The sequence below is a fragment of the Mercenaria mercenaria genome, chromosome 12, assembly GCF_021730395.1.
Source record: "Mercenaria mercenaria strain notata chromosome 12, MADL_Memer_1, whole genome shotgun sequence".
NCBI classification, from domain to species: domain Eukaryota; kingdom Metazoa; phylum Mollusca; class Bivalvia; order Venerida; family Veneridae; genus Mercenaria; species Mercenaria mercenaria.
This window is the reverse complement of record NC_069372.1, coordinates 54,191,916-54,207,112: the sequence shown is the minus strand read 5'-3', so window position 1 is coordinate 54,207,112 and position 15,197 is coordinate 54,191,916. Positions and strand designations below refer to the sequence as shown.

Below are 15,197 nucleotides of genomic sequence, written 5' to 3'. Positions count from 1 at the left end.
TCGCTTAAAAACCCGAGAGACATTATATACGTCCGACCCCCTGAAAATACTACCCGAATCGGGACATTTTCCCCATGTGTATGATATCCAAAAGTCACGTGGGTTGACCACCCTGACCACATATATATGAAATAACACAGATATCTACACTGCTTTGCAATCGTTATCAGGAGATAGAGCTTCCGAGTCGTTTGGTTCAAAATTTTATAGGTCATAGTTGTTTATACGCGAAGTCATGATAAACGATAAAGTACAGAGATCCTAAATTATCGTGATTAAAAGAAATTAAAATAGAGTTTTGGTAGCGATCGTACGATTTCGCATAGGGAATAAGGACAGACAACTGCTTGTAGTATTTTTCAAGGTGAGTCAGTGATGTTACGATTTACATAACGGGCTTTGTGTCAAAAGTTTTCTGATTTAAATCCCTTATTTCCTTGTTTTAAAACTTAAAAACAGTTTAATATTAAATATACAATGAGCCTGAATAATCGGATATACAATAACAATTATAACATGTACAAATAAATCATGAATATGAATGACATTGAGAGTATAGACAACACATATACAGTAAAAATAAAGGAGATCAGAATAACAAAGTTTATGATACGAATAACAAAACATTGATTCTAACACGATCCGATCCATTTTCCTATTAAACCAAAGAAGGAAAAAAGCAGTGAATTATCATACAACAAATCACTGTTCTGACGTCACAGTTATTACGTCATGGCGTCAAACGGCATAGCGGCGCGCTGGAAAAGAAACCGATTGAAAACGGGCAAATACTTAATGCATGTCATCAAGGATGTACTTTAAAATCCTTTGTAACGTGTTAGAATCGAAATAATAGATCTCATTTAGTGATTTGCTCTTGAATAAATCATTGTTTGTCGTTCAGATGCGTATTATTATATCACTCGGGCTACGCCTTCGTGATATAATTCCTTCGCATCTGAACTCCAAACAATGATTTATTCAACGACAAAAAACACTGGATGAGATATATTATTTCTTAAATAATGATAACGAACATTCAATAAAGATAACATAACAACATAATTTAGCAGCAGAATGATAAAGATAGCCTAATTATGTTTACTAAATTTTTCAAATACACACAAATGTAGGCCTATATACACTTTTAGCCTATATGAACTTTTTAACGTTCCTTCTATTACATACTATTTTCAGTTCTAAAATGGAAGAACATAATTTCCTAACATCTTTCCTAATTGTTTCCATGGTGACATGCGCAATGGCTGACTATGACTGTATATGCAATTACGCCGTTGAGAACGCAATTTATCCAAACTCTAACGGCAACAGTCAACCGATCGGATACATGTACGAGTTTGATTGCAAGCCTGAATTTGAGGACAAGGGTGGCGATTTTTTCGGTATTCAATATGAAAAGCAAGTAAGCAAAAATCCAGATTAACGACAAACGTTACACCACTACTCTTTTGGTGTATACTCTATAGATATGGCATATTTTTAAAGTCGGAGTGAGTTTTAAAAAATACGAGTCATAATACATGTTTACAGGTTTCATGCACCTGTCCTTTTGAACGATGTTTTTAAGTATACTAAGTTGTTAAAAAATAATTGCATAAAAGTAAGCACCATGGCACGTGTTTCAGGTAGATAACATACATGTACCAAAGTCACACGTTTCAGGTAGGTTACATAACAATGTCAGACGTTTCAGGTAAATTACATACCAAAGTCACACGTTTCAGGTAGACTACATAACAATGTCACATGTTTCAGGTAGGTTACATAGCCAAGTCACAGCAAGTTCAAAGACAAATCTGCCCTGGAGAACCACCAGATGGAGATCGCAGTGAGTTCATCTCTTTATCATAACTGACTACATTCTATTATCGCGCTTGAAATACATGCTGGTAAGTTTGTATGGCAAATAAGTCAGAAATTGCAATGAGGCGACTCTTAGAGACAATAAAATAATACGACAATTTAAGGCACTGTGACTGATGTAATTAGAATATTGCATACTAGCATTTCATTTCAGTTCCAACAACAACGACAATGAAGTATGTTGTCTCTACTGAGGCATTGACAACATCTACAAAAACAACATCTCGATCTACAACACAACAAACAACCACTCCGCCAACCAGTACAAGCACTGCATTCGTTACTACTACACAAGTTCCAAGCACAGAAAGATCAACAACAAATACACCAACAGTGCATACGTCTACGACACCTTCAACAACAACAAGACCTACTACTGTTACTACAACAACATCGACTCCTTCAACCACAACAAAAATGACCACGCGTGCAACAACGCCAACCACACAAGTACCAACTACCACCCCTACAACTCGTCCTACGACCCCAACTACAACACCCACTACGACAGGTATTTCAAGTCTGATTGTCTTTTTTACGTTGACATTTGTGCTCATTTTCAAAATACTTTTAGATAACATAGTACCTTTATTATTATTGCTGACGTATCTCTCACGCGCCTAGACAGTACCTTTATAAAGGTGAAAGCAACCAAATTTAGATTTGGACGAGGATGTATTTAGGTTAGTTTTCTCATTTGGATAATCATCTTTTGTTTCTTTGTCATCCCCAGAATCTCCAAACCATCTTTTTCATCTTTACGTCATTCCCATTTTTAAATCTTTCATATAATTAAATATGCATTTGTTGATGGATAATTGAAGCAACTCGCCTAATATCTCTTCCCAATACAGTTTCTATTTCTGGTGGGCCTTCTTGGCGATAAGAGGCTCTGGATGGCTCTTGCTTTCAGCTAAATCTAACCTTATTTTTTCGGCGAACGCCGTCTAAATTCGTTTTCGTTACCTATGCCACGTGACTTCAGTTTGCAAATCAAACTACTTGATAACGCATTATAGATAATTTATCAAAATGGAAGATTTATGCAACACTGCCTGATTGGACGAGAGTGTCAATTTCTTTCACTCTGTTGATTGTGCTACGCTGAGTAAAATGTAGACAAAGCGTTTATCCTAAACGACGCTGTTCACAGTTTTAAAGCTAACTTTGGCTCAGTATATTTAGCAAGAATATTGATATATCTCAAAATGATAAGTAAGTTTAATAAATATGATAAAAACCTGTTCAAATACCAACATATATCAAATTAAAGAAAGAGCTGAATACGGTCTGCGTATCACATGAATAAGGGTGTGATAAGAGTCTTTTATGTAGAGAAGTGCTTTTTAAAAGATTTTCCTTGTTACAATTGTCGTCTGTATATGAAAAGGTTTCTTGCTTTTGTGACTTATTCAGATTGCATATTAAAATGAGTACTTGTTTGCTTTGATATATTAGTTATAAAATATTTAACTGATTTATTATATATGAATATTTTTCTTTAGTATGGTATGCAAATATTGAACTCAGTTGAAATCTGTTTTATTATATATATGCTATATAACGAATGAATCTCTTTACCCTGAATTGAAGGTACGCTGCATACAGTTTATCTATGCGATATGACTACGGTCAAACTTTGCTTATGAAACAGAAATATTGAAATAATTACAATTGTATGTTTTGCTTGACCTTCACTTTTTTATTGGTGTGACGTCATTGTCCAAAGATTCATGAATAGCGAATATGCATTTGTTAAAGCGGGATCAGTTGGCCTATTTTAGAAATAGATAAAAACAATAAATAAAAAAATCCTTTAATTGTTTTTTTCTCAATTATTCTAATCAAACTTGATTTGTAGCATCTTTATTAGGCCCGCAGCCAACTTTGTTCAGCTGGGACATTTAACCCCTCTTAGGGGCTGCTAGAGCTAAAACTAGAAATGCCTTTATACAGCGTCTCATGAACAGCTTGGTGGATCTTTGTCATACTTGGTCTGGAGCATCATTATAAGGTCCTCTTCCAAATTTATTTATATAGGAACTTGGGCCCTATTAGGGACCACTATAGCTAAAAGTAGATATGCCTTTCTTCGCATTAACAACTAAAATGTAATGGATTTTTATCAAACTCGATGTGTAACATTATCGTAAGGTCTCCTGCTATTTCGTTACAAATGGGGATAGGGACCAATTTAGCTAAAAATATAAACACGTTTAATGACCTCTTCTCATGAACAGCTTCATGAATCTTCATCAAACTACTACTGTAATTATTCGTCTAAGGATAAACGAAACAAAATTGCAGCCCTACGAAACCTTTGCGAAAAATTAAAAGAGAACCATTTAAATTGTTAAAGTGCGGTGTTTAATTTTGCAATTTGAAAAATGTTAGATGAAAGATGAATGTTAGATGAAAAATTCATAAACTTCTTTCCTTATTACAATTCGCCGACCATCATTTTTAAAGATATTTCTTGTTTAATAATTGTTATTGGTAATGTGCAGTAATCTTTGCTTTGGCATTAAATAATGATTCGTGCATTTTCATTTAAATATATTTCATATTACTACTCTTATCAATTTGTACATATATTTGTATATTAGGAAGATATAAGTTACAGTACTAATTTCTTTGCAGAGAGGCCTACTACAACACCGGCACCAGTCACGTGGCCGATAGGAACATATGGTCTTATGCAAACAAGACAGGGATGTCCAGGGGGCAACACACGATGGGTTACAGGTTATAGAAAACAGGATACAGAGGATAGTGATTCACATAACTATTTCTCTGCTAACATTCAGAACTACCTTGGAGGTAGTAAACATGTTACGTGTTTACAGGAATTTTATATACGCTGTTTCTTTAATTAAACCTTGCCATGCTGGACACGATTGATTCTGCCTTTGCGAACAGAGCGCAGCAAGATCAGCCTACACTTCCGTGCAGTCTGATCATGACCTGCACTGCTCGCCATTCAGTCAGTATCTCTTTGGTATGCACCCCTTTTGACAGTTAATGGTACTGTCCAAATTGAAAGACTGACACATTCATTATAGAAATTTAGCAGGGTAAGGGTTAATAGAATATGCAAAGCAGCAAATCGATATACGTTACAGGAATGGTCTATAAGAATAGTTCAGTAACAAGTAACAATGTCAATCCCGAAAGTTGTGTAGTCGATAGATCTATTATAAGGAAAAGTAAGTACAATTAGTAATAGCCGTCCATAACATTAATAAACAATAAAAAAACAGCTGCTGACTGTATTGTTTGATAGGAACTTCGTTTGGTGTTTAGTCAAATAATATTATCAAGTTCTAATAATAATAATAATGAAAAAGGATGAGAGAGGTTGGGATGAGGTCATTATTAGATCATAAATATAATGCCAGTATCTGTTTTCTTTTCAGGTGAATTTGCAAGCAACAACTTAGCGACAGCTTTCTGTATAAAGGATACAGCGACTACTAGCCGATATGATAAACCTTGGCCTAGGGGAACATATTGCATACTCAAACATAAGTATTGTCCAGCAGGTAGCGCTATTATTTGATTTCCTCTGACCCAATATAGTGGAGCATTGTCTGCATGTCACCGCACTCAGTTAAAATATTTTTGATTAAAATGACATGTATACTAGAATTTAATACTCAATTAAAACATTTGTTGCTTATGCGCTTATTTTAAACAATAGACAATGGCGAGTTTATAACCACATACCATTGTATATATCACCCAAATGACCTTCCTGACCTTAAACTCGACTACTTTAACTTACCATTTACCTTAGATTCTGTTCCAATACTCTAAACCACTACTTAGAGTTTTGACATCTTCCCCACAAAAGTAAGAGCTAGAGTTTGCCAATTTGACTTAAAGCAGTGGACCCAATAATGTCAGTCAACAAAGTACGAATTATCCGTATGCGGTTCCGTCATTTTCCGTCATTTTCCGGTTTTAACGGAAAGTCATGTATACTTTGAGGTATATTTTTTGTCCGAAGAATTCCGAACTGCGTATTACTGACAACGTTACCATACGGAAATCACCGAGTATAATAACGTGTCCTCTACCTTATTGTTATCTTTTGTCATATCGTCACGAAGATCTTTCGCATCGCCTTGGAATCGAACGAGAACCTTTTGATTTATAAAATTGTTTTCTACTTACAAAATTCAGTAATTGCTTAAGTGTCCAGTTATTGCTTTAAGGTTTTAGAAGCGGGTTTATATTTTGGGACGATGAAGATTCCGGAAACGGTAACAGTCATGGTGGTGCACTTCCAGATGGGACATACGATGGTAATACCAAAATATATTATTGTTGCAGGTTTGTAGTACAGCTTGTTAACCATTCTGTACAACCTTAAGATGTTTTAATATTATATAGTCTAGAACTAAGCTTGAACTGATAAGTCACGAGCGATTAATTATCACATGGAACGTCGAACAAGACAGACTTTCAATTTATGTTGCCAAGTAGTCAGTTATTTTTTTTTTGAAAATTCTTTGTGTGGATTTGCCACGTGAACAAATACAGAAGATTATCAGAACTATCAAAGAAGTAAAAAAAAAAAAAAAAAAAAAAAAAAAAAATCAGTGTAAGAACCTTACGTTATCTAGCTTTGAAAAATTGTTATATTTTTGTGTTTTAATGCGTTTTTCATTTTGTCTAAATAGAGGCGATGGACGTACAAGTTCAGAAATAATTCTACCAACAGAAAGACCTTTTATCTTATTACGATACGGTACCGTATGTCAGTCTGTGCATGGTATGAGTGTACATGACGTGTATGTTCGATGGGACGACGAAGATACGTTAAATTCATCAGGCAGAGGCGGCGTTCACCCGTACGATGATGGTGGTAGCAAAGACCATATTCTACACTTTTGTTATTACCAGTCTTTAGGAGGACCTTCTTTTGTTGGTTAACGTTGTTACCGTTTTACAACGCACCAGTTAAAGACACGTCTGTGATATAAATTTTAGTATATCTACGATGACTGTACTTGACTTTCACATTTACTATAAAATGGAATGAAGCTTATCTTTAAATATAATAAATTAAAGAAAAACAGCTTCATTTCATAAATAATATCTCACCGAGACTTACATATTGCAAAATTAATTGCACAACTTTTCATTTCCTTGCGATAATATCAGTCAAATACAGAGGTATCGCTGCAATACATTTTTAGATGTCTTTGTCCGTTTTTTCTCGGCTTTTATAAGCTGTTACTTGCTTTACAGTTTGATAATAAAATGTAACACACAGATGTCAAAGTGTTTTCGCGGACATACATTTCAGTATTTCACTATTATTCAGTGATTAATAGCAAGCAATACTCAAAGAATACTAGTGTTCTTGCAATTTTGTGAAATCACACTAAGGTCTGAATATTTTAATGTCTTCCTCGATGAATCCGTATTCACCAGAAAAATAATTCATTATCGTACCGGATATATTAAGCTATGTTAGTGAGTATAAACCATCTATTTTATATAGCTGTGTCGCGGCTTTCTTCACTCGACACTAATATTTGGCAGTGGATACATGTGTTGTTGTCATATACAAAATGAGAGAAGACGAAAGTGAGAGGCGATCAGAGATTGCCGAAGGACTGTTTTTAACAGTAAATTCAATGATTTAAAAAAAGAGCGTTCAGACTGATTCAGTGGATACTACTAGAAAATAGGTCAGAAAAGAGTCGTCTTTTTCTTTAAAAAGTTTATCAAATGAGAACAATACCAAATCAGATATGATATTGATGACCTACTTGACAGCACAGATAAAGCTATTAAATCGAGAAATGCCTCGTAACGGCCTCAACATTTACCCTCGAGACTGGAAATTCGCATCTGCACCTACAACCAGTGAAAGAATCTTATATTCTACATATATAAGACAGAGCATGTCCCACGTCTAATGGCGGCCATATTATGGCATGTAGCAGAATGATACAAATAATTTTGTAAGGGATCATAAACGAACATTTCTATGAAATTATTTTGAAATCTGATAAGGGGCTAGTGACACAAATAGTTCACAAGATGTTTATACATACGTGCAACGGTAACCAGAAAGCCACACAGATGCCCTGATTTAAAAGTATTTTAAAGAGGACTAAGCAAGGAACATCCTTTTGGGAACCGTTTCATATTGTCATGTTGGTTTAGGAGGAAATGTTCTTTAAAGAAATTGAGGAAGACGGACAGACGATACTAAAATGTTATTCGTTTCGTTTATTGTATATCCTGTTTGGAAGTGATTACTCTCTAAGCGATCATCGTTTGGTGTGTGGAATGAGTAGTTTTGTTAATGAACATTACTCACTGAAAATTATTCAGTGAGGAAATCTGAACACTTAACACAAATTATAAATTGATGGTGTTAAATTTATCAGTTTAATTGCAAATTTGAAAGAACATTGGAATGAGATTATTGCCACGAGACTCTGTGGTACATATTTAATGAAATGTTATCAGTTTCGTTTTATCTTGTCAGCGAAACTGAATTACACAATTAATAACTTCAGAAATGACTAAAAGTTGTTTAAATACGAATCAAAAAGATTTATACAAATCTTTTTATGAATTAGAAAACGCCATTGAATCAATGAATATTTGATAGTAAATGTAAAGTTCGTATTTGTTTGAAGAGTACATCTGCAAAAGGAGTTAAATAAAGCATATAGTGTTTCTATTATATTCTGAACAAAGCGACGTTTGCATCTAATGCAGTTGCTTTTACGAACCACGGGGGTTTAGATTATTCTGCAACTGGTACGTGGGCATAACAATATAAAATTAAATGTAATTGCATGCTGAACATTTATTTTTATTTTGCACATAATACAATCAACACAGGTTCACTATTTCATCAAGGGAGGGAACCTGGGTAGAACCATAAGCCATTTACAAGCCAGCTGGGTAACTTTCTCACATGATAATTCACAAAGAGCTGGTGATATATATATATAAAAATCTAGCTTAAATGATTCGTTTACCAAATACATGTATTTTGAAACTAATCTAGCTTGTGAGCTCAGTAATTGCATGGAATAGGCATATCGCTTAAAGTTTAAAACTAATTACATAGAAGTAAAATGAGAGTTCCCCTCAGACGATGTCTTTGAATCAACAACTTACAAGTCATATAGCATAGTTATTCCGCCTTTGTCTTTATAATTGAAGCTGCAACTCAATGACAAGTGTCTGTTTGTTGATATTCAACTACCATAAAGGTACAATAACGTTGAGCCTCACCTGCTTTTAAGCTGGCACTTTTGCGCTTTGATTTGTGTTATCTATAGAACTTCTTATTTCTGATTCAATGAACGTTACAACAAGTACCTGCTACTATAACAAACTGTATACAATTGGGATACCGCTAGGACTGTCATTAGCCTAAATCAGCTATAAAGTATCGTCTATAAAGTACCTATAAGTATTATTGATTACTATCATCATTATCAGCAGCAGCAGCAGTATTAATAGCAGCAGCAGAAATGGCCTCAATCTTGAAGAGTTTAAAGCGATTTGATTAAAGTACTGTAACAATTCATGTGCAGGGACACTATTTACGTCTAGATTAGACTATAAGTCTCCGATTGTATACTGTATAAAACGCTAAAAAGCTAGTAAAACAAAATCTGGCGTTTAGAATGTGTTTCTATATACTAGAACAGCTTTAAGGCCCTCTATCGTTGCCTGATTTACGGTATATTGGGGTAGGCGGTTCAAAAGGTCAAAAATTAGCGGGGATAATATCATTATTTCTAGACATATCTTAAAGTATGTGGAATAGACCAAAAGCGTCATGCAACAGTACTGAAATACTGAAATAATATAAATACCAATGTCACGAGTCCATCGTTATAGAACCAAAATATGGACGTTCTCAACGGGCTAACAGATTGCATTCCTAGCGCCGGTCAATAAATGACGTCGGTCTGGAATATATAAATTCTTGATTTCTGTCTGACAATTTAACATATTTTTAACTAAATGAATGAAGTATTTTCAAGCAAGACAAAGTTCCCTCATAGAAGGGTACTAATTATTTCTAATTGACGCTATTGCCTTCTAACGAATGAATTTACACAATGCGTTTGCCAAAGATTTTAAAGGTATCATACCTATTTATCATATGGTATGTTTAGCGTAGCGTGTAATTTTAGAAACATAGGTAAGTGGCAAGTAGTGCTTTAGCGAATGCAAAGTAGGAAAAGAGACGAAATTTTCAACAATGGCACCAACTGTATCTTGCAAAGTTATCTACGTGAGAACTTAGAACGACCTTAATAATTAATTGATAAAGAATATTAATTGAATCCGGAATTGCCAAAAAACCTTTATTCTGTATAATTTTTATCAGTGGGCAAGATTCAAGCTACCATTTTGTTGATAATACGTATTTTGTGTTAAAGGAAATGTAAAATTATATAGAGCGTGCGACTACTTTCCGTATTTGGTTTCTACCGTGGTTACCAAATTATCACGCAAACCCATGGTTACAGATTTTATTTAAAATATATGCATATTGGTTTCATTTTGTAAAACACGTCTCCTTCATGGATTTATACCTTGGAATTCCATTAATATTGCAAAATTTTTAACCACTTGGTTCCCTAATAATGTCTCAGTTATCTCAAAACATGCGCAAAACTCCACAGAACACTGTTGTTATATGACTTTTATCACCAATACTGTTCGTTCCTATGTTCTCACGATTTTATCATAGCTACCAATACCATTAAGCGGCACATCATACACATGTCTGATTTTATATCTTTGCTGGTTTAATATATGCTGGCTCTGTAATTATAAGATACCTTCTTTAATATTTGGGCTTTGCAATTCATAATCATTACAACGGCTAAAAGTAAGTATTCACGGAACTGACAATTCGTGGTTAAAATAAACATCAAAGGTCGGCCATAACTGCACAAATAATTACTTGATATGCTTACAGACTTTTTAATGATATTTCTTAGATATTCCGATAGGCTACTTGAAGCTACATAAAACATTAATGTAACATCAATCAAAAGATGATAACACTCATCTGGCCAGAAATTAGTTAATCACTAAACTTTGATCAATAAAATACAAGTCATTTATCTTCCATTATTTTGACACCATTACGGCATTAATGATTGTGTGACAGATAATGAACTGTGTTCATTAGTTTTGGTTTAATCTTGCTTCTCGTATACACTGAGCACAATTCAGCTGTTTTGTTTATGGACGTAACTGGTACTGTCAATCATTTCCATCTATTTTGCCTGAAATTAAAATGAAATAGAAATTTCATCAGAGCAACTGAGTACAGGCGATTGTCATCTTCGCATCAATCAGTAATATTAACTAATTTAACTAATAAGGTATTTTTCACATCATAAGTACGATATTTTGAAACCTCATATGGCCCTTCATGCAGCAATAAAAGCACGAGAGGACGAGACGCAACAGAAACAACGTTCTCATTCAATTGGAAAAAGAAAACACTCAAATGAGACCTAGGCAATTCATGGGTGGTCAGATAATTCGTCTTTGTTTTCCTAGGATGACCTTCAGATGGACTGGCAGGCGGTGTTTTCTGACTCAGTTAGGTTGCTGTATGAAAAAGCTTTTGACAGCATCGATCATACTTTCATGTTTCAGTGCTTACACCACTTGAATTTTGATGTCTCTTTTATTGATTGGGTAAAATTATTTTACAACGATATAAGTAGCGTAGTTATAAATAACGGAAACTTGTCCGAATCCTTTCCAATAAAGAGGGGTGTAAGACAAGGATGTCCATTGTCATCTCTGCTTTTCATAATATGCATTGAATTTTTAGCAAATTATATCAACACCGATAATTCTATTAAAGGAGTGACGATCAATGGTAAAGAAATTAAACAAACACTTTTTGCAGATGATGCAACCTTCTTAAACAACGGACAAAGAAACTCATTCGAAAAACTTATTGATGTCATCACTAATTTCGGAAACATATCAGGACTAAAACTTAACTTCAACAAATCAACAATTTTAAGAGCGGGATCTTTAGTAAATACGAATATGAAACTTTGTAATGATAAAAAATTTAATTGGACATCTGAATCGGCAAAAACACTTGGTATGACATTCTCGAACAATATTAATAAAAATGTAGACCTTAAGCTAGACCCAAAATTAAATAGCTTTAAAAACTGTTTGAAACAATGGGAACACAGAAAACTAACATTACTAGGAAAAATTACAGTGATTAAAACCTTTGCGTTACCGAAGCTTATATATCTCCGTACAGTTTTACCAAGTCCGTCTGAAGAAAAATTAAGGGAAATAATAAAGATAATGTATAATTTTATATGGAACAATAAACCTGAAAAAAATCAAAAGAGATGTACTACAACTTGATTACGAGAAAGGAGGAATAAAAATGATAAATATTAAGTGTTTTTTGAACTCGATAAAAGCCTGTTGGATAAAACGATTTATGTGTAACAGTGAAAGTGTAATTTGGGGTACTTTCTATAATACAATTCTAAAACCAGCAGGTGGAAAGTTAGTATTTGAATGTAATTTAAATGATAAAGACATTGAAAACATATGTAAAAACAACACATTTCTCAAAGATGTTCTTATTGCATGGCATACCATTAAGAAGGTTGAATTAAATGACATAAGTGGAAAACAGATAATCTGGAACAACTCTGACATAAGGAATGGGAATAAAACATTGTATTACAAAGAATGGTATGAAAAAGGAATAAAATATTTAGAACACTTATTTGATTACAGGAAAAAAGATTTTTACTCTTTTGAACAATTCAAGTATTTATACAGTCTAGAAGATAATGAATTCCTAAAATATTATCAAATTATCACCAGCATTAAGCCGGATTTAAAAGAATCACTTAAAAAAGAAAACATTATTTACAATACTACAGACAACCTGCTTAATAAAATTCAAGCAGCAAAAGCACCAAACAAATTACTATACACCAAACAATTAAATGTAAAACTTAAACCAGAAATAAAATCAGAAAAGAAATGGGGATCTACTGTTGAAAACAATAACATAAAATGGAATAAAATTTATGGACAAATTTTTAAAGCAACGATAGACACAAAAATTAGAAACTTCCAGTATAAATTTTTAATGCGAATAGTTCCAACAAATAAATACTTGTACAAAATGAAATTGTCTAGAACAAACTTATGTGATTTTTGTAACATGCAAGTGGAAAGTATAGAACATCTATTTTGGGAATGTAATCATGTTCAAATTTTGTGGAATAGACTAAGTAACTTTCTTGCAGAAAAGGGAATATCGTGCCTGTTCAATCTAGAATGTATAAGTTTTGGCACTGTGCAAACGGGGTTAAAATGCAATACCATAAATTTCATGATTTTTTTGATGAAATATTTTATTTTTCAAATGAAAAATAGACAAAAGGTTCCCGTATTCAATCAGTTTTTATCCTATTTAAATATCAGAATTTGTCTAGAAAAAGAAATAGCAATAATGCAAAACAAAATTGATTATCATTTAAAGAAATGGTCTTTCTTGAATCTTTAATATGCATCCTTACCACGTACATCACTGAGACACATGAAAAAAAAGGTTGCTGTATGTGACATCACGGCTAGTCAATGTAGACTGTTCGGCTGGTAGTCTTAGCTAGGCTGCTGTTTTAGACGACGTGTTAGTGCCACGTGCGATGTTTACATAAGAAATGCATTACTTCTTGACAAAATAATGAGTGCGAGTTTAAATTACTGCTGCATTTCTGATAGTTTTCGGTAGATATACCAGCAAAAAGACGGCATTTTGTGATTCAAAATCATATGAAACACTTGCATCTATAACTGTTATTTAATAAATCCGTACGTACACTAAAGGATTAACGAAGATAGCCGAGCTCACCACGACCTTCAAGTGCACTATACATAAAATTTACACAAGTTTCAAATTTCCAAAATTCGTATATTAAAAACAAATCATCATTCAGGTCAGTCTCCAATATTACGTATTCTCGTTTTGAATCTATCTGAAAGTTCTTTTGTTTGATTAGCTACTGCCCCTTATGAGATTTGGCGGTTTACTGGCACGTTTTCCCCCCTTGAATTATTGGCAGCGATTTACTTCGTTAGGTGTTTCTTTTTATGTACTACAATGAGTGACAATGAGCAGTTTCCGGACAGAGACTTGAAGAAAAAAGCGGTGGACGGGCTCAAAGATTTCTTCAGCTCCAAATTCAACGAATTTCGCTGAGACATTAAAGCATATTCGGATTGGGCTGTGGAGTCTGCTCGGAAGAAAGCTAAGATAATTTTTTCCTTTCAAAAGCGCAGCTAACAAAAAACAGTTTGGATTTAATTTCGAAGTTTCCGACCTCTTGTCTGCCACGTTCCATGCTATCGAACTACGTGACGCTGGTAAAGTCAAAGAATATTTAGGGGAAGCTCTAGATAAGATTAAACATAGAAAAAGTCAGAGAAGCCCGCAAATCAATTAAATTCCTTCTGTAGTTCTGATGCTAGAAACGCCTCCTGCCCTCCCATGGTGAGACAATTCAGCAAACACTTCAGACAAGGGGAAGACGTTTGTTTCAGCTATGGACACATAGAACATTTCAATTACTGACAGACTATATTTTACGGAAACACATGAGAATTAGTTGCTTTAAGTATATTTTGCGATGAAAACTAAAAGCAATTGCGAATTAAAGACTAAATCCTCCATAGTGTTATTTTAAACGACAGCGGATCTAGGTTTTGGCGTTTCTGAGTTCAACAATTAATTTGTTTTAAATTCTCTAATTACAATCTTCTTTTTTTTGTCACTGTGAAGTTGCCTACAATCTATAGCAATTTGTACCGCCAAAGTCAGACTAGCAGACGACAATATTTTCCGTAACAGCTTCCGAGTACTTACGGATAACGGCGGAAAATGCCGGAATTTTTAAGAAATGTTCACTGTACACACTAAAATGCAAAAAGGACCAAACAAACCATTATAAAATTTAAAACAAATTACACATAACGAAAATTTAATAATTTTTCTACATGTTTAGGGGTATGGAATTTTTGATTTTTTGCGGAAAATATCTCATTTTATCTGTTATATTTGAAAAAGTCAGTTTTTTTTATCCGTTTCCTACAGAGTCTATATGAACTGAGGTGGGTCTATTTAAAGTCAAAAAGGACCAACCAAATATTAAAATATTTTTTAAAAAAACATTCATAATATCCGGAATAAATTAAACTTTAATTTGTGGGGTATCGAATTTTTGATTTCCAAATAGAAC

The 15,197-nt window shown here is 33.8% G+C and overlaps 1 protein-coding gene across 1 annotated transcript; it reads left to right on the top strand.

Moving 5' to 3' along the window:
- The first annotated feature begins 206 nt into the window (after positions 1 to 206).
- On the top strand, positions 207 to 7,166 carry LOC123534751 (mucin-5AC-like). Its single transcript, XM_053520097.1, has 8 exons — positions 207 to 364; positions 1,198 to 1,423; positions 1,777 to 1,849; positions 2,039 to 2,395; positions 4,525 to 4,704; positions 5,301 to 5,426; positions 6,102 to 6,219; positions 6,570 to 7,166. Exons 2-8 carry the CDS (start codon positions 1,205 to 1,207, stop codon positions 6,820 to 6,822), a joined length of 1,326 nt encoding a protein of 441 aa, XP_053376072.1. The 5' UTR covers positions 207 to 364; positions 1,198 to 1,204; the 3' UTR covers positions 6,823 to 7,166.
- The last annotated feature ends 8,031 nt before the right edge of the window (positions 7,167 to 15,197 follow it).

Excerpts from the sequence above, each read along its gene's own strand:
- LOC123534751 (XM_053520097.1), top strand. The coding sequence starts at position 1,205 with ATGGAAGAACATAATTTCCTAACATCTTTCCTAATTGTTTCCATGGTG. Across the intron at positions 1,424-1,776 it reads GTATTCAATATGAAAAGCAA|GTAGGTTACATAGCCAAGTC; the intron begins GTAAGCAAAAAT and ends CACATGTTTCAG. Across the intron at positions 5,427-6,101 it reads ACATAAGTATTGTCCAGCAG|GTTTTAGAAGCGGGTTTATA; the intron begins GTAGCGCTATTA and ends TATTGCTTTAAG.